The sequence below is a fragment of the Tenrec ecaudatus genome, chromosome 18, assembly GCF_050624435.1.
Source record: "Tenrec ecaudatus isolate mTenEca1 chromosome 18, mTenEca1.hap1, whole genome shotgun sequence".
NCBI lineage: Eukaryota > Metazoa > Chordata > Mammalia > Afrosoricida > Tenrecidae > Tenrec > Tenrec ecaudatus.
Window position 1 is genome coordinate 12,886,491 of NC_134547.1, and position 17,626 is coordinate 12,904,116.

The window sequence follows — 17,626 nt, forward strand, 5'->3', positions numbered from 1 at the left end:
TCCCACTGGTGGTGTGGTGGTGTCTCGGGTCATGCCCTGAACAGTGCCAACCCACCAGTTGCTCTGCAGCAAAAAGGTGAGGGTATCTGCCCATCAAGATGTCCAGGCTCTGAAAACCCAAAGGGGCAGTTCTACTCTGTCTTCTAGGGTCTCTATGATCAGAATCACTTCATGGCCATGGCCATGGTGGTGGTGGGGGGAATTGGGTCATTACCCTACTTGTGTATCTGCCGATTGATTACTCCGTGGACCTCATGCAGCAATGTCAGGCTGGTTTGCTGCCACGTTCCCAGGCTTGGTGCCTTGTGGACAGAAAACCGTTGCTGATGAAGGATGGAAGGTCTTATGTGCACAGCAACCTCAGAGAGCAGTGTCTGTCTGAAGTCAAGACAGGCAGCCTTGGGCTCGCCCTGACTGGCCGAGCCCCATGCCCTCCCTACAAGAGGATGTGGATCTAATCCTTGTGATCCGTAAAGTTTGGGGAGCGGTTGACTTTCAAGTAGGTTGCCAGCCTTTCTTCCTAGTTCTTCATCTGTCAGCTCTGCTGAAACCTGTCTGGCCACAGAGCTGCCACATGCCAGTCTCCACAGAGAGACAAGGTATGCACTGACCTAGTGCTCCTCCCGTGACTCCTGACTCAGTCAGGGTAAAGGCCAAGGTCTTTTCAAGGACTCACATAGCCCCCTGCTCCTCCCCTAGACCTTCTTCCCCAGTCCACTGGCCTTAATATCCTTGGAAGGTCATCGCTTCCCCTGCTCCCTCTACCCCATAGCTCTGTTCCAAGGTCGCCTTCTCAGTGACATCTCCCTTGGTCCCTTTATTTCATATTACAGCCACACCCACACACGCCCCTTTAACTGTATCAACTTGCTTCCTAACACTTTCACCCTTTGGTGTTTGCGGGTTCATTTGTTTTTATTGTGGTCCAGTGATTCCCACCACCCCCCCAAACATTCCTCCACGCAATCATTCCTACAGGTACCATTCAGTGACAGCGATTCTGTACTTCAAGTCTTAGTCCACGCTCACTCTGTTTCCAAAACATCCCACCACCAGTCACATACAGGCAACACCCCCTTGTCACTGACACATTTTACTTACTTGTTTGTTTTCCGGTCTGTGGTTTCTGACCAAAAATGGGTCGTTCCCCGCCACCCCCCGAGGGCAGGGATATTTTTCTTTTGTGTTCACTGCACCAACAGCCAGGAGCCCTGGCGGTGCACTGGTTTACTCTTGGGCTGCTAACCACAAGGTCAGCAGTTCAAACCCACAAGGTGCTGTGTGTGAGCAAGAGGAGGCTTTCTGCTCTCCTTCAGAGTTACAGCCTGGGAAACCCGCAGGGGTGGTTCACCTCTATGCTACAGGGGCCTGTCGGTGGGGTGAAGTATTTAATGTGGTTCTTATAGTCCCACCAAAGCACCTTTTCCTGATGGGTCTGTGTAAGACAAGGTGGGTGGTGGCCATCCAGCTAGGTATCAAATGAGCCATCGTACACGCAGGGCAGGGGGCTGGCTTGTGAAGTTGGTTGCCTCTGGGCATTGACTTGGGGAGCTGGGGGCCACTGACCCACGCTTGGAACTGGAGCTGGGCGCCTTCTGGTGGATGCTTAGAGCAAGCAGAATGACACGCCCTTTGGGTACCCAAGCAGGGTCGAGCTGAGGGACAGAAAGACATGCCAAAAGGAAAAAAAGTTTTAAAGCAAGGAAACCATGCCCGTGGGCACAGCGGGGATGAATGTCCTGACTGAACTGTGTCGGGTTCCCTGCCCTAACGACCCCACTTGTGGGGTTTGTGTATCCACTGCAATGGATTATGGGAACCCAGTCACAGAAGTGGACGGGCCTGGTGGGTACCAGAATGTGGTAAAGAGGGATGGAGTGGAGGCATAACTGACCTCAGGTTTGGGAGCCTGAAGAGGTCGGAGGGGGCTCCCACCAGTTTCTTCACACACTTTGGGTCGGAATCATAGAGGCGCTCAGTCAATAATTTGTTGAACAGATGCGCGAAGCAGCCCCGAGTTTGGTAGATGACCTTGAGAGACACCGCTCTCCCTCACTGCCATGATGCTGACTCACAGCGACCCTACAGGGCAAGGGAGAGGCGGTCTCGTGAGTTTCTGAGAGGAACTTTTTAGGGGAGTAGAAAGCCTCATCTTTCTCCCGCAGAATGACTGGTGGTTTCGAACGGCTGACCTTGCGGTTGGCAACACAGTGAGACACCTGCGGAATGCTACACGACACATTTCTCAGGTCGCCTTAACGTCCTCATCCCGCTAGACAGTTCCCCCAACCTCCCCGCCCCCTGCCGCGTTCCAGATTCCTCCCTGTCTCCAAGCACTTGCTTAAAGCCATGCCCGCGCCGGGATCACCTCCCTACCTGCCAAGAAACTCTCCCTGCCAGCGCTATGACGCAAATGCGCCGAACCGGGGCCCTCCCCAAGCGTGCTTGGCAAGTTGATGGGTTGCCATGGTAACCACACCCGCCTGGGGCGGGATGCCCCCGGGGCTTCTCGCCTGGACCCTTGACAGTCCCCCAGTGGTCAGGGGCAGGAGCGGGCCTAGGGAAAGTGACCACAAGATTTTTCTTCTGACCCGCTTCGAGCTACCCACGCAATTACCCTGGGCACCCGGAGCTTCCCCCAAGCGCCAGCTCCCATCTCCTGGGGACTGAGCGGGAAGAGATGCATGCGCGGGGGGGTTGGAAGACACGGAGGATTATCTCCCCTGCCTTCCCCCAAGGACTGTTAAACCTGCGCTGGGCGCTGGGGCTGGCAGCGAGCGAAAGGCGCGCATGCGCCGCTGGGGCACCGGGCGGCGCAGGGAATTCGCCCCGCGCTAATCTCACGCCTGCGCAAATGCAGGTCCGCGGTAGAGGGCATCCGTGCGCTTGCGCTGTGGGCGATGTGCAAGCCCGAAGTGAAGGACCCGGGCTGGACGCGCCTGCGCCTTAGCTCGCTGGGGCGGTCGGGGGCGGAGCCCAGCGAGGGGAGGGAGAGAGTGGGGCGGAGGGGGTGGGGGCGCGCTAGAGAAGAGGCCGCAGAAGCCCAAGCCCAGCCTGACGGGCCGGAGGGGGCTGCGGCGGCGCCGGTGAGTGACCTGGGGCCCGACTCCTCGGTCCCCACACTCCACGACCCTGACTCTTTCTGGAGTTCCCCCCCCGACCCCCAGGCCCCCTTCCTGATCCAGAGTTTATTCCTCGAGTTCCCCTTAATAATTCCTGGTAACCCCAGGAGCCTCCCATGATCTCTGCAGACCTTATTCCTTAGAATCTTATCGTCCCGGATTTCCCCACTCCCCCAGGAGCCCCCAGATCATTGCTATACCTAGACATCTTCCCAGGAGCCCCTGCCCAGATTGGCCTTACAGCCCCCTTGCCCAGGGCGCCCCTTTGCTCCAGGTCCCCCATTTTACATCCTCTTGCCCCATCACCCCATGCTTCTTCCACAACCCCGTTCTCGCAAGCTTTCCCATCTCCCTGTACCCCTGTTTAACTCTAGCAGACACCCCTCTCCCTCCTCCTCTTCTCGTTTCCCTCCAGCCCCCCAACCCCTTCCCCGATTGCTGTAACTCCTGGGAGCTGCACTTTGGGGAAGCCCACGAGAGCGCAAGCGAGCGCGCAGCCGCCGGACTCAGTTATTATTAGGCGCCCCTGACCGCTCCCCGCTCCACCTCGCACGCCCTGCCCCCATTCCTGGCCCCCGGGGCAGCCGTGACTGTAACTGGGCGGCCGGGGTTGTACGGGCGGCTTGGGGACGCCGCGCCCCCGCCAGCGCCGTGCGCCCTATGCCCGCAGCGCCGGCGCCCCCCATGCGCCTAGCAGCCGGACTGCGGCGGCGGGGGGCGCCATGGCCTCGGCGGCGGCAGCGGCGGCGGCGGGCGAAGCGGAGGAGACCACCCGGCTGCGCAAGCCGCGCTTCTCGTTCGAGGAGAACCAGATCCTGATCCGCGAGGTCCGCGCTCACTACGCGCAGCTCTATGGCGCGCAGAGCCGTCGGGTGAGCGTGGCCGAGCGGCGGCGCCTGTGGGACGGCATCGCCGCCCAGATCAACGGCATCACCAGCTGGAAGCGCACGGGCCAGGAGGTGCAGAAGCGCTGGAACGACTTCAAGCGCCGCACCAAGGAGAAGCTGGCCCGCGTGCCGCACTCCACGCAGGGGGCTGGGCCCGCCGCGGAGGACGCCTTCTCTGCGGAGGAAGAGACCATCTTTGCCATCCTGGGGCCAGGCTTGGTGGTGCCGCCGGGGGCTGGGGTCGGAGGAACCAGAGTGGAGCAGCCCCCCGCGCCCCCCGCCTCACAGCCGCCTTCCTCGAGCGCCTTGGCCCAGTGCTATGTCTTATCAGAGGACCGCAGAGAGGGCCGACCAACGGGTGAGTTCCTTCCCCATCCGCTTCCCAAGTACCAAACATATCCCAGAGCGGGTCTGACCTTCCCCCAAACCCCTTTACAGGGCCCTCCCTGCAACCCTTTGGCAAAGATGCTGCCGTCGCCCCATGTATACGGCAGGGGAAACTGAGGCATCAATGAACCGATTCGCCACTGTGAGGCGTGGGACCCGGACCTTGGCCACCTGGCTGCACCGTCCCCATCTGTGATCTCAGTAGACTAAGGCATCAACTCCTTTGGGAGCACACAGCAGAGGGTGCAGAGAGTTAAATATTCTAGCTGCTAAGCTGAGGGTGGGTGGTTTAAACACACCCAGCAGTTACACCCTGGGGAAGCTCTGTTCACCTGCTCCAGGGAAGGCTACAGCTAAGAAACCCTCGGAGGCAGCTCCCTAACTAGAGGCACCGTGAGTTTGAAACGGACTTGCCAGCCATCTACAGCGCCTGCGCCAACGCGCTGCGCCCGCTCCTAGGGGACCCACTAGAGACAGGCTGTCTGGGTTCTAATCATAGCTTCCCCACTCACCTGCACCGCCGCCGCCGTCCTGGATCAAGTTAGAACAATGCACACACGTCATCAGCCAGCCCTTGCCTAGAGGACAGAGAACTACCTCCAGGAATGTCCTGGGGCTGCGATCTTTCCTGTCACGGATGGCCTCTTTTTGCTCCCTCTCAGAGGCTGGGGGTTCAAGCCACTGACTTTGTGAGCTGGCACAAACTCTTAACCCCTGCCCCATCAAAGCTTGTTCTCCCCCCCCCCCCCAAGTAAGTGATCACACCACAGTTTCAGCATCAGTCAAGTGGGGATAAAGCACCCTGGTGGCGCAGGTGTTAAGCGCTCATCTGCTAACTAAAAAATAAGGACTTGTAGACTCAAAAACCCACAGGGGCGCGTCTACCCCGTCCTACAGATGAGGTCCTAAGAGTTGGAATCAGTAAGATGGTTTAGGGGGCTTGTCTGGGGGTGTGGATGTGTGTGACCTTTTAATTGGGAATCTGGTGAAGATTTATGGAGCAGATAGGTTTTGCATTCAGCCTTTCATTCACGGTTTGTTTCCTGGTCATTGATGACCATCCCCCACAATGCAGCATCAATTCATCCCACCTCCTTCTGGGGCTCCCAGCCCCCCTCCTCTCTCTTCCATTGCTTTTCCTTTCTCATGGTAAAGGGGATTTTTAAGATGAGGATAAAAATAGCCCCATTTCAAAGGGTTGTGTGGAAGTGCAGTGACTGGTAACTGCTCTCTGTTGGGTGTTGGATTGAGAGATCTCTGCTGTGAGGTGGTTACTCTTCACCTTTCTAGCGAGGAAAGAGTCACAAGGTGGGGCCATTGCCCAAGGTCATGTCCCAGGTAGTTGAGGTGTGAAGGTGCCTTACCCTTGGCCTTGACTCTGGAGTTATTGTTTGTTCTAAATCTATCCTCCTGAGAACCTGCCCTGTGCTAGCAGGTGCTAGGGAGACAGTGGTGACTGAGTTATCTCCTGGTCTGCCCTTGCAGAGAAGAGCCCTGATGGTGTCAAAGGTTTCTCGTTGGGCTGCTAACCTCAAGGTCAGCAGTTTGAAACCACAAGCTGCTCCAAGGGAGAAAAATGAGGCTTTCTACTCCCATAAAGATTTACAGTCCCTAAAATCTACAGGGACAGTTCTCCCCAGCCCATAGTGTCTCTTGAATCCGAAAGGACTTGATGGCAGAGAGGTGAGTCCTTGTAGAGCACACCTCGCCCCCACCGTGCACCCTGTGCTTGTGACGCTGGTGCCCCCCAATAGGGAAGACAGACTTGCCCCCAGATAATGACCACCGACAACCTTTAGGCGACAAAAGTCAAACTCGCTGCCATCAGCTCTGGGCCAGTGAGTTTCAGATACTCTTAGTTGGGTGAATCTGCCAAGTAAGCAGTTGGATATAGCATTTGACTTTGGGTGGGGAAGTTGGGGGCTGGGGACAGAAGTCTCAGAACCTTTGCCTTCAATGCCACGGGCGTGGACAAGATCCCAGGTGGGTGTGAGGGAAGCCCAAAACTGGCCCAATGTGGACCGGTGAGATTGAACATCAGTGCTTCTTGGAAAAGGACTCCCTCCCATTGCTCCAGCCACCCCAAGTCTCCCCCAGCGCCCCCAGGCTGAACCCCAACAACCTCAGGATCCAGAAATGCAATAGGAGAAAGGGGGAGTGGGGAGGAGTATCCCCAGAGCCTAAGAGAAAGTTGGCCTTCTTGAAGGGGATTCGCCCTGTCTGGCCAGCAGGGGACTCCAGACTCTGGATTACCACTGAGACATTATCAGCTACTTTACCTGGGAGCTTTCAAAGTTGGTGGAAAATGGAATTTTCAAGATGTTTTTATTGTAATTTCCAAGGACTTAACATGTTCATGTAATTTAAATTGGGGACTTTATTTAAACTTGGAGCTTTAATTTAATTGGAATTTCCAAGGACTTTTTTAAAGGTTGGGGTTCCTAGGTGGGAGACCTGGAGAACTGTCCAGGTCAAAGGATCATTATTAGGGGGAAAAAAAAACAAACATGGTTAGCTGCCTGCCCAGGCATTCTGGCAGCCGGCAGACCTCCAGGGTGACCACGTGGAACCGCTTTACAGGGATTTTCTTAGTATGTGTATGGCAGCAGCCCGCCAGGCCCTTTCTTCCGCAGTACCACCCGGGTAGGTTTGAACTGGCAACCTTTGCACGCAGGTGCTTGCAAAAGGCCATCTATGGACCGATCTGCAATGGCAGCCATCAGGAAACCCCCTGCATAACACACTGGAGCCCCACTCTAGCTGCAGATAACCGAAACGTACCTGCCCCGATCAAAGAGGGACACGGGGTGGGGTGGTGTGGGGTCCGGGTGCCTTCCGTGCCAAGAAATGATCTCGCTTGGGTTTTCTAGGGATCGTGGGGGCGGGGCCAAGGCCACGCCCCCGATGCGGCCACGCCCACCGCACACCTTTCTTTCCACAGGTTCCCCCGCCCACCGCAAGGGCGGTTCCAGCAGCCCGGAGCCCTGGACCCGGCCCTCCAGCTTCTCCCAAGACCTGGGTGGCCTTCAGCCCAAGGAGTGTGAGTCCCCGCCTCCCGCAGCCCAGCAGCCGGTCCAGTTGTCTCGCCTGGCCGGGTGTCCACCTTCCCCAGTCGCCCCTTCCTCGGCCCCGCCGCCGCCACCACCCCCTCCACTGGCACAGCCTCCACCTCCGCCGCCACCCCGCGTGGCACCTTCGCCCCCCAGCCCGTCGCCCCCTCCTCCTCCTCCTCCTCCTCCTCCGCCAGCCACGCCCCCAGCCGCAGACCCCTCCCTGGACTTCCTGCGGGCCCAGCAGGAGACTGCCCACGCCATCCGGGAGTTGGCTGGCACCCTGCGGCAGGGGCTGGCCAAACTGAGCGAGGCCCTCAGCGCCCTGCTGCCTCTTCTGCCAGGCGCCCCCAGCGACCCGCTGCCCCCGCCCCCCGCCAGGCCCGCCCTGCCCCCACCGACCCCCAAAACGGAGATTACCCCAGAGCCCGTGTCCGTGGTCGCTGCGGTGGTGGATGGCGCTGTGGTGGCCACGCGAGGCGTGATCGTCGCCCCTAGGAGCGAGGAGGGAGCTCCCAGGCTACTCCAACCCCCCGCCCCGCGCCAGCCCCAGGACTCACCCCCACCCAAGAGAAAAAAGGGTTTCCCTACACGCAAGAGGCGGGGGCGGTGGAAATCCCCCTGAAACGTCTCTGGGGTTGAGCTTGTCTGCACACCCCCTGCCTGCACCCCCACCGGCCCCCAGCTTGCTGGCACAGTCGAGGGGGGCCTCTCTTCGCCATCCCAGCTGCACCCTGACACATCTCGACTCCGCCTCACAGGTGGACGCACTCCACTCCTTTTACTAGTTAGTGCCTGAATCATCAGTGGCCCGGTGGGGGCCCTTTCTCTGATACAACGCTGTCTGCCTGGCTGCTGCCCCGTGACTTGTAAGCCATCGATTTTATGTTATTATCACCCCCCACCCCCGTTGGTGGCGGGGTTGGGGTGGGGGGAAGCACCTCGCTGCAGCGGCTCTGCACTTTCGCTCACCCATCACAACTCCTGTTCTTGACTTGAAGAGAATTGACCCATGGGATGCCCCCCACCTCCTCACCCTGGACTCTGAAGGGGGTTGGGGTTCACAAGACAAATCAGAAGATGGTGACAAAGAAGAAAAGGGGGGAGCGGAGTTCTGATGGGGGCGCTGTAGGTTGGGCCCTCAGCCCCGCCAGCGTGACCCATTATCAATAAACTTATTTTTAATAGGATAAATTGGGGCTGTGCCTGACACAGGCCTGAGGGGTGGGGCAGGGCAGCAATACACCTGCCCCCACCCCATCCCCAACCCCCACCCACCTCATCTGCCTAAACAAGTGAGACATGCTTGGCCACTCTTGTCTGGTCTGTGAAGTTCCAGGTGGATGTATTCCCGTCTTACATAGTTTTTTTAATCTCAAACCCCTCACATCTTTCATTCACGGGAAATTTCGCTCCTATCCATCCTGCAAGCGCTGATGTAAATGTTTTCCAAGCGAGCACCCTGGGACCCTTCCTGAGACTAGAGGAGAAACCTCGACACTCACTCCCATTGAGTCAGTTCCAACTGGGTGTCCCTACAGGACACGGTAGAACCTGCCTCTCTGTGTTTCTTGTCCGAGGCGGTAACTCTTTCTGGAGAGTAGAAAGCCTCTCTCTCCCACGGATTGAGTATTCAAATTGCTGACTTGCAGGTTAGCAGCTCGAGATGTAAGCCCGACATACCTGCGCTGCTCCTGTGGTTCTCAGGGCCCAGCAGTGACCATGTGCCTTTAGCGGTGTTCCCTTTGCCGTGTCTAAAGACCAGAGCTAGTTTTGTGCCTTCCTGCACACACCTGCTGCAGGGATGGCACCAAACTGGGTCATTGTAAGCCTCGGGTGCAGGCTGCCATCTGCTGCCAACCTAAAGGTTGGCGATTCAAACTTCGGCCCAGAATGACCTGGTGGTCCACTTCCGTAAATGTTAAATATGGAAAAAAACCAAACCTACTGCTATCCAGGCCATTCCAATTTTGCATCATGATGCTCTGCAGGATTTCTGGCAAAGAGCCCTGGTGGGGTAGTGGTTGCACATTGGGGTGCTAACCACAAGGTCGGTAGTTTGAGACCACCAGCCACTCGTCTGGAGAAAGATGAGGCTTGCTACTCCCACAAAGGGTCATCCCAAACCCACAGTGGCAACTCCACTGTCTCCTTTTAAGATCGTTACAGCACTGAGTTGGGGTATAGGCCGTATGCCAAAGGCTGTAACTATGGGAACAGAAGGCCTCATTTTTCTCCCAAGGAGTAGCTGGTAGATTTGAACCGCTGACCTTGAGGTCAGCAGTCCAGCTCTTGGCCAACATTATCACTAGACCTCCTCTCCAGGCTAGAAAACCCTAGGAAGCAGGTCTTAGTCTGACAAACATGGGCTGGTGGTGGTGAACCAAAATCAACCAGATTGCAGCGGGTTTAGATTCATTGAGGAATTACGTAGCCCCAACCGGCTGTGTAATTGAGCAAATGGCCCCATTTCTCTGGGCTTCTGTTGTCATCTATCAAATGGGTATATGGAGTAAGGCGCCTTGACTTCCTACAGCTAAACTCTTCATCCTTCAGGTCACTCAGTGCTCACTGCCTTCAGGAAGCCTTTTCCTGCTCCATCTCAGAGCTGTGAGTCGCAAAATACAGATAGGTCAGCCATCATTTCAGTCCATTGATGTGTGTCCGCTTCCAACCACAGGCTGGACCCTGTCAGGGTGGGACCTAGTCATGTTCTGATAGGTGTATGTGTCCAGCACAGAAGAGAGGTTGAAAATATGTTGCAGTCACGGACAAAATGAAAAGTGAAAAAAAAAAAGAGCTCTCTTTCACATATGGACCAAGCACCATGCTCACGATTTACGTGCCCAGATGAGTGTAGTGCACGCTGGAGGAGTCCTGAGGGTGCTCTGGGTTAAGCAGTTAGCTGCTACCTTGAAATTGGCAGTTCAAACCCACCAGCTGCTCCAAGAGAGGAAGGTGGGGTCACCTGCTTCCTTACAGAGAGAGCTTTAGAAACTGGATGGATTTCTATTCTGTCCTAAAAGGGTCTGCGTTGGAATTAGCTCAGGGCCAATGGGTTTCACATTACCTGATGATGAGCAGGCTCTCAGGATTTACAGTCCCCCCTCCCCCCAGAGGACACTTCAGATAAGGGTAGGGACTTGCCCCAAGCCACAACTAAAGAGTACTCAACCCCACCTGTCTGAACCTGCTTCTAACCACAACTTTCAGTTGCTCCACCCAAACTCCCTTCCGGTCAGTCTGTCAGTTCTGCATACTAGAAGAAAATTGCTCTGTAGAACTTTCAGGGGCTGATCCTTTGGAAGTATCACCTGGCCTTTCTTTGAAGGTACCTCTAGATGGACTGAAAATTGTTACCAGGTTCAAAAGTCACTATGTTTAGTGTCTACACCACCCAAGAAGTGCTGACTCTCGCTAGTAATGGTTAGTCTAAACTCGTGCATCCAATCAGTTCTGACTCACAGCCACCCAATAGGACGGACTAGAACTGTTCTCTGGAGTTTCTGAGATGGTCCGTCTTTACCGGAACAAACAGCCTTTACCTTTCTCTCAAAGTGTCTCCTGAAGAGAGAGACCGTTTTAGGTGATCCGTGGGCTTGTTCAGAGTTCTGGTACTAGCTTTTTAAAAGGTGCGTGCAACCCATGATTATACAGGTAGGATAGCGTAAGATGATATCAAAGTAAATATACATTTTAATTTTCTGACAACAGCCAGGAAATTATAATGCAGGTCTGAGTAAAATTGTGACCTGTGGGTAACAGATGAGACGGTTGGGTGAGGGGCGAAGAGAGCAGGTCGCCTCTGACCAGTTTGAAAACCAGGAAGGAGTGCAACTGGCAATGGTTTTGTTTTTGTTTTTTATTATTCAAGTCGTTTTAAACACGGACCCAGGCTGAGGAAGAGAGCTGATGTGCCGCATAGTCCCAGGGTCCTGTAGGAGAGCGCTTTGGGTTCCCAGCGTTTGGTGGCGCACAGGTAGAAAGCACTCCCTTTGGGGAGGGAGGAGTGGGGCTGGAATATACTCTCCCCCAACACAGAAACCACCTTGCTTTCCCATCACTGGCCCCATCCTTTCCTCCCAATTGGCGAGTGACCCGGGAAGAGGCGTTCCCAAACGCAGTGCTTCGAAAGCGCAGGAGGAGGGGGCGGGGGGGTGGAGGGCGGTGCAAAGACCGATACAGAGGAAACCGTGAAGGCCTTTCCCCCGACCTCCCAGACAGCGGAAGTGCGTCACCGTGTCCGCCTCGCAGAGCATTGTGGGAGATGTAGTGCGGTTGGGCGTGCGTGTGGCTAAACCCGCGTTGTAACCCTTAGGAAGCCAGCAGAGTTGAAGGCGACTTTGGAAGGACGTTCGTTCACTCCTGTCCTTGACCAGGTGGGCAAACTGACGCAGACAGGCCTGGCCCAGAGGACTTCAGGCTTCTCTTCCGCTTTCCCTACTTCAGTCAAACGCTGATGTCCCGGAATCCCGGTGTCAGGTGGACAGCCCCCTGGCATTGGACAGCTTCCCAGCGCCCAGTTCTGTACCCACTCAATGAGGGCGCCCCGCTGCGCTCCAAGAGCCGCTTGCCTGTCCAGCCCGTCGTTGGTCAACCTGTTTCCTCGATGGGCGGGGAAACTGAGGCTCAGAGAGGGCAAGGCTTTGGCTCAAGGCTGCACAGCAAGCCCCACGCAGGCGTTGACCCCCGGAATCCCCACGCCCAACCTTCGCGCCTCGGTTCCCCGGAGCGCGCCGCACACCCCACTCGGTGGTGGCGAGGAAAGAGCCGAGCGCGCGTGCGGTGGCGGCGGCGAGCGCCCCTGATGTCCACCGTCTCCTTTAAGCGCTGACCCCTGCGGGACTACGTTTCCCAGAAGGCTTTGCCGCGCCTTATGTAACTTTCCCTGCGAAACGGCCTCTGGGGCAGAGGAAGGAGGTGGAGGCAGCGGCGGCCGTTGCAGCGGCGGCGACGCGAGTGGCGGGAGCCCGAGGAGGCGGCGGCGCCCCCGTCCCAGCGCGACCCCGGAGCCGTGCGCCGAGCCCGGTCCGCGGCGGGCGCCAGCGTGCCTCCGCCTGCCTGCTGCGGGCAGGCGAGAGTGAGGAAAAAGGCTCGGGGCCCAGGGGGCGGGGAAGGGGGGCCGGGCCTGGATCCGGCGGGGAGGCCGGGCCGTGCCTCGCGCCGTCCCAGGGACGCGGTGCGAACGTCGGCGGCTCGGATCGAACGTCGGCAGCGGGCGAAACGGCGGGGTCCGGCGGCGCGCGCGCGGGGGCCATGGCGTCGGTGCAGGCGTCCCGTCGCCAGTGGTGCTACCTGTGCGACCTGCCCAAGATGCCCTGGGCCATGGTGTGGGACTTCAGCGAGGCCGTGTGTCGCGGGTGCGTGAACTTCGAGGGCGCGGACCGCATCGAGCTGCTCATCGACGCTGCCCGCCAGCTCAAACGCAGCCACGTGCTCCCCGAGGGCCGCTCGCCCGGGCCCCCGGCCCCCAAGCACCCATCCACCAAGGACCTGGCTGCAGCCGCCGCGCAGGGGCCCCAGCTCCCGCCTCCGCAGGCCCAGCCCCAGCCGTCGGGCACGGGAGGCAGCGTCGCAGGCCAGGACCGCTATGACAGAGCCACCTCCTCTGGCCGCCTCCCACTGCCCTCGCCCGCCCTGGAATACACTCTGGGGTCCCGCCTGGCCAACGGCTTGGGCCGAGAGGAGGCCGTGGCTGAGGGGGCGCGAAGGGCTCTGCTTGGCACCATGCCCGGTTTGGTGCCTCCCGGGCTACTGGCAGCAGCGGTGTCCGGCCTGGGAAGCCGAGGTCTGACGCTGGCCCCCGGCTTGAGTCCCGCCCGCCCAACCTTTGGCTCCGAGTTTGAGAAGGAGAAGCAGCAGAGGAATGCAGACTGTCTGGCGGAACTGAACGAGGCCATGCGGGGCCGAGCGGAGGAATGGCACGGGCGCCCCAAAGCAGTGCGCGAGCAGCTGCTGGCGCTGTCCGCCTGCGCCCCCTTCAACGTCCGCTTCAAGAAGGATCACGGGCTGGTCGGGCGAGTGTTCGCCTTCGATGCTGCTGCCCGCCCTCCGGGCTACGAGTTTGAGCTGAAGCTCTTTACGGAGTATCCGTGTGGATCGGGCAACGTCTACGCGGGGGTCCTCGCAGTGGCGCGACAGATGTTCCATGATGCGCTGCGCGAGCCCGGCAAAGCCCTGGCCTCCTCCGGCTTCAAGTACCTGGAATATGAGCGCCGGCACGGCTCCGGGGAATGGCGCCAGCTGGGCGAGCTACTCACCGACGGGGTCCGCAGCTTCCGGGAACCTGCACCAGCCGAGGCCCTGCCGCAGCAGTACCCAGAGCCGGCCCCTGCAGCCCTGTGTGGACCACCCCCTCGAGCCCCGTCCAGGAACCTGGCGCCCACACCCCGGCGCCGCAAGGCATCCCCGGAGCCAGAGGGCGAGGCAGCTGGGAAGCTGACCACTGAGGAACAGCAGCAGCGGCACTGGGTGGCGCCCGGTGGTCCATACTCCGCTGAGACCCCAGGTGTGCCCTCACCCATCGCTGCCCTGAAGAACGTGGCCGAGGCCCTCGGCCACTCACCCAAGGACCCTGGCGCAGGTGGGGGACCTGGGCGGGCCGGCGGTGCCAGCCCTGCCGCCTCCTCCGCGGCCCAGCCACCGGCTCAGCACCGGCTGGTGTCACGCAACGGCGAGGCCGAAGTCAGCCCCACGGCAGGGGCCGAAGCTGTGAGTGGGGGTGGGAGCAGCAGCAGCGGGGCCACCCCTGGAGCCCCCCTGTGCTGCACCCTGTGCCGGGAGCGGCTAGAAGACACCCACTTCGTCCAGTGCCCCTCGGTGCCCGGACACAAGTTCTGTTTCCCCTGCTCGCGGGAGTTCATCAAAGCGCAGGGCCCAGCGGGTGAGGTGTACTGCCCGAGTGGCGACAAGTGCCCACTCGTGGGCTCCTCCGTGCCCTGGGCCTTCATGCAGGGCGAGATCGCCACCATCCTCGCTGGAGACATCAAGGTCAAGAAAGAGCGAGACCCCTAGACCGCGACGACGACCACCACCACCAAGCTACTGTTCCCTGCCCCCTCGCCACCCCACCGCTGCTGCGGATAAATTATTCCCCCCCACCCCCAGCCCAGTGCTGCCCCGACCCGTGTACATACCCCCCTTCCTAAGCCCAGTGGGTCCCCTGGGGTAGATGCATTGGGGGCGGAGGCAGACAAGGGCGCACTTGAGGTCCCTCGCGGGGGGAGCCCCTCCGATTCCCCTCCTCCCTTCCTTGGCCTGGCTATTTTCTGCTCTTTTCTGAGAAGGGGGCTCCCCCCGAAATCTTGCTCTTTATAAACGAAGCAAAGCATTTTATTGCCCCCCCTCCCATCCGTGCCCCGCCCCTTTTTTCCTCCTCCAATAAACCGAGAGATGGTTGGTTTGTTTCCTCCCCCCCTTCTGGGTCCCCGAGTTGTGTGAGATGCTGCGCCCTCTAACGAACGAGCTCCTTCTGCAGGGCGAGCACGTGGGCGCCCTCCAGGTGGCGCCCTTCACCCAGGTGACCCGCGGACGCGCGCCCGATGGTCTTCCAGGTGACCCAAGCGAGGCTCCGACGGACGGCAATTACCGAGGCCAAGCTCAGCAACGGGTTTCCCGTCTGTCGCGGGCCCATTCCTGGGGTCTTCCCAGACCGCGGCCTCTGCGGCGGAGGGAAAGGGACAGCGAGACGTGCTAGCAGGGGCTCCCCGCCGTCCTGGGGGAGGATGGAGGCTAGACCGCCCGAGGGGCTTCCTCGGGAACAGACGTCTACCTCCACCAGGTAGCCGGACCAGTTCCTTGGAAACACGAAGCCAAGTGAACACCTGGGGAGTTCGACCTGGATCCCGCCGCGGGCCACCCTAAAAACATCTTGACAGCCAGGGGGGGCGGGAAGGTGCTCTTAAACACCCCCCCACCCACCCCCGCGGCCCGCTCTGATGTGCCCCGGCCTTGTCCTGCACCTGCCGCGGGCTGATCATTAACCAGGACTTCCTGCAATGCTGGCGTCACGGGGCGGGGCCTGAGCCCAGTGCCCGAAAAGCTGGGGTTAAGGCGAGGGGGGCGGTTCCAGGAGCCCAGCCCCCCACTCCTGGCGGCCTCTCCCCTACTGCCAGCTACCCTGCGGAACCTGAGGGGGAACCTGAGGGGAGATTCTGGGAAGGGGCGGGAGCGGGGTGCAGAGGCAGAGGGCGGAGCGAAAGGCTAGTATAATGGTGACTTGGGGCCACTTCGCGGGGCGGAAGCCCAAGGTCGGTCGCCCCCCAGATCGCCTGGAACCCAAGTGTTGCATTGCCAAATCCCAGAAGGCCCTGGTCAGGCCAGGGTCCAGCTAACACCTGTCAGCTCTTCCAGGGGGCCCAGCAACCCACTGTTAGGGACCCCAAACTCTGTCCTTCATGTGTGGAGGGTGTAAGTCTTCTAAAACCCCAGTTCTCGTATCCCAGAGTGCCAGCCACCAGGTCTCAGGTGCCCCGTCACCCTGGCACTGCCAGCCTGGGCTGTGGGCAGGGCTGGGAAAACCACCCCTGATTAAATACACGCAGACGATAACTTACCACTGCAGGCCAAGACTCCCCTCCCAGCCTCCCCGGGCCCAGCTCACCACCCCAAAGTCTGGGCATCACCCCTGTCCCGGGTGCTGAGGGCTAGAGACCTCCAGGCACCAGGTCTCTGCCCCAGTGGGGGCTAGAAGGCCAGTAGGACACCTGGTCCTTTAAGAACAGCTGGTGGGTGGGGGTAGGGGGCAGCGGAGTCATCCCCAGCCTGGCTGGTGTGTATTTTAGATAGAGCCCGGGTTAACCATTAACCCAGTAGAAAGTCTGACCTGTGTGGGTGTAGGGGGGTTGGGGGGGGGCTGGATCTGTGCCCCTTCCCCCCAGGTCCGGGACAGAGGGGCTTCTGGGCTGTTTTCAACGGGCTTCAAGTAGCGGAAGAGGTTTGAGACCTGGCAGAACTGGAGAGGGATGGGAGGAAGATCCGGGAGGTGGAGGGAGATGTGAGATTCTCAGATGTCACACCAGCAGCACGGCCATCTTCTGAAGGAAGGGGAGAGGGGGCGACTACAGGACCCAGGGGGCATCCCTGGGTGTGCCCACAGTGCACCACACAACTGCTAGCCAAAAGGCAGGCGGTTTAGAGGCACCTGCGAAGAAGAAAGGCCACAAACCCTCCGGGCGGTCCTGCTGTACACAGGTGGGGTCAGCAGGAGGCAGAATGCCCAGCGATGAGGAGGATGGAAAAGAACAGAGAATTAGATGTGCTCCAAACATGGTACCCCAGAAAAGGGGGTGTCAAAGGGCATGAGACAAAGGGGGGTCAGGAAAGGGCCCAATTATCCCTATAGAGCCAGGTCATCTCACTCCTGAAGTTTAGGGGAGTACAGAATGTCAAGGCCAGCTTGGTACAGCTCACCCAGTGCCCAGGGCAGGGCCTGGCTCAACTCGGCTAACTCCTCCGGGAAGCCTTCCCTGGTTCCTAGGGAGGGCTTCAGATGCCTCCCCTGGGTCTCCTCCACAACACTGCCTACTTTGGGGCCTCACTCTTGGGAGCCTGGACTGTGAGCCTGTGGGGTGACCAAGCTGGCTGGGGCCGCCCCTGTCACCAGTCTGTCCTGAACATCACCCAGCTCTAGTCCAAGTCACTCTACAACTCTCCGAGTCAGACGACCCCAAGGCTTTTCAGGGGCTGACTTATTTCAGACGCAGATCACCAGGTCTTGATTCCAGGGTGCACTCAAAGCTCCAGCTTCCAGTTCACAGCTGAGGACACTTGCCGTGTGTGTCTCAGCCCCTCCAGGAAGCACTCACCCAGCACCAGCCCCCCACCCCAAACCCCGCTGCTGCTGCCATCAAGTTGATTCTCATGCCCAGAGGCCCCATACAGAGTTTCTGAGGCTGTCAATCTTCACGGGAGCAGAAGGCCTCACCCTTCCCAGCACACGGCAGGTTTCACGGATGGCGAAATGTAATGGGTTTCTTCTCTCCCACAGCAAGTGTAGGTTTCACGTGCACTGTGTGACCAGCCTCCAGAGCTCTGCTCTCCGGGAACCTCTGTCCTCACTTCCTGCCCAGGAAAAGCGGAGCTGGGGAGGGGTGAGGTAGAGCGCGAGGGAAGTCACTATTTTGGAGAGGGTGGTGGGAAAGGCGCCGCCAATGGAGCTGAGAGTTGTAGAGGTGAGGGC

General features: G+C 59.2%; 2 protein-coding genes across 2 annotated transcripts; both read left to right on the top strand.

Annotated features, from left to right (window-relative positions):
* The first annotated feature begins 3,013 nt into the window (after window positions 1-3,013).
* Window positions 3,014-8,640, top strand: MYPOP (Myb related transcription factor, partner of profilin). The gene is made up of 2 exons (XM_075537359.1): window positions 3,014-4,367; window positions 7,338-8,640. Exons 1-2 carry the CDS (start codon window positions 3,845-3,847, stop codon window positions 8,069-8,071), a joined length of 1,257 nt encoding a protein of 418 aa, XP_075393474.1. The 5' UTR covers window positions 3,014-3,844; the 3' UTR covers window positions 8,072-8,640.
* Window positions 8,641-12,329: 3,689 nt separating this feature from the next.
* On the top strand, window positions 12,330-14,856 carry IRF2BP1 (interferon regulatory factor 2 binding protein 1). The gene has a single exon (XM_075537053.1). The coding sequence runs from the start codon at window positions 12,703-12,705 to the stop codon at window positions 14,458-14,460; it is 1,758 nt and encodes a 585-aa protein (XP_075393168.1). The 5' UTR covers window positions 12,330-12,702; the 3' UTR covers window positions 14,461-14,856.
* Window positions 14,857-17,626: the final 2,770 nt, after the last annotated feature.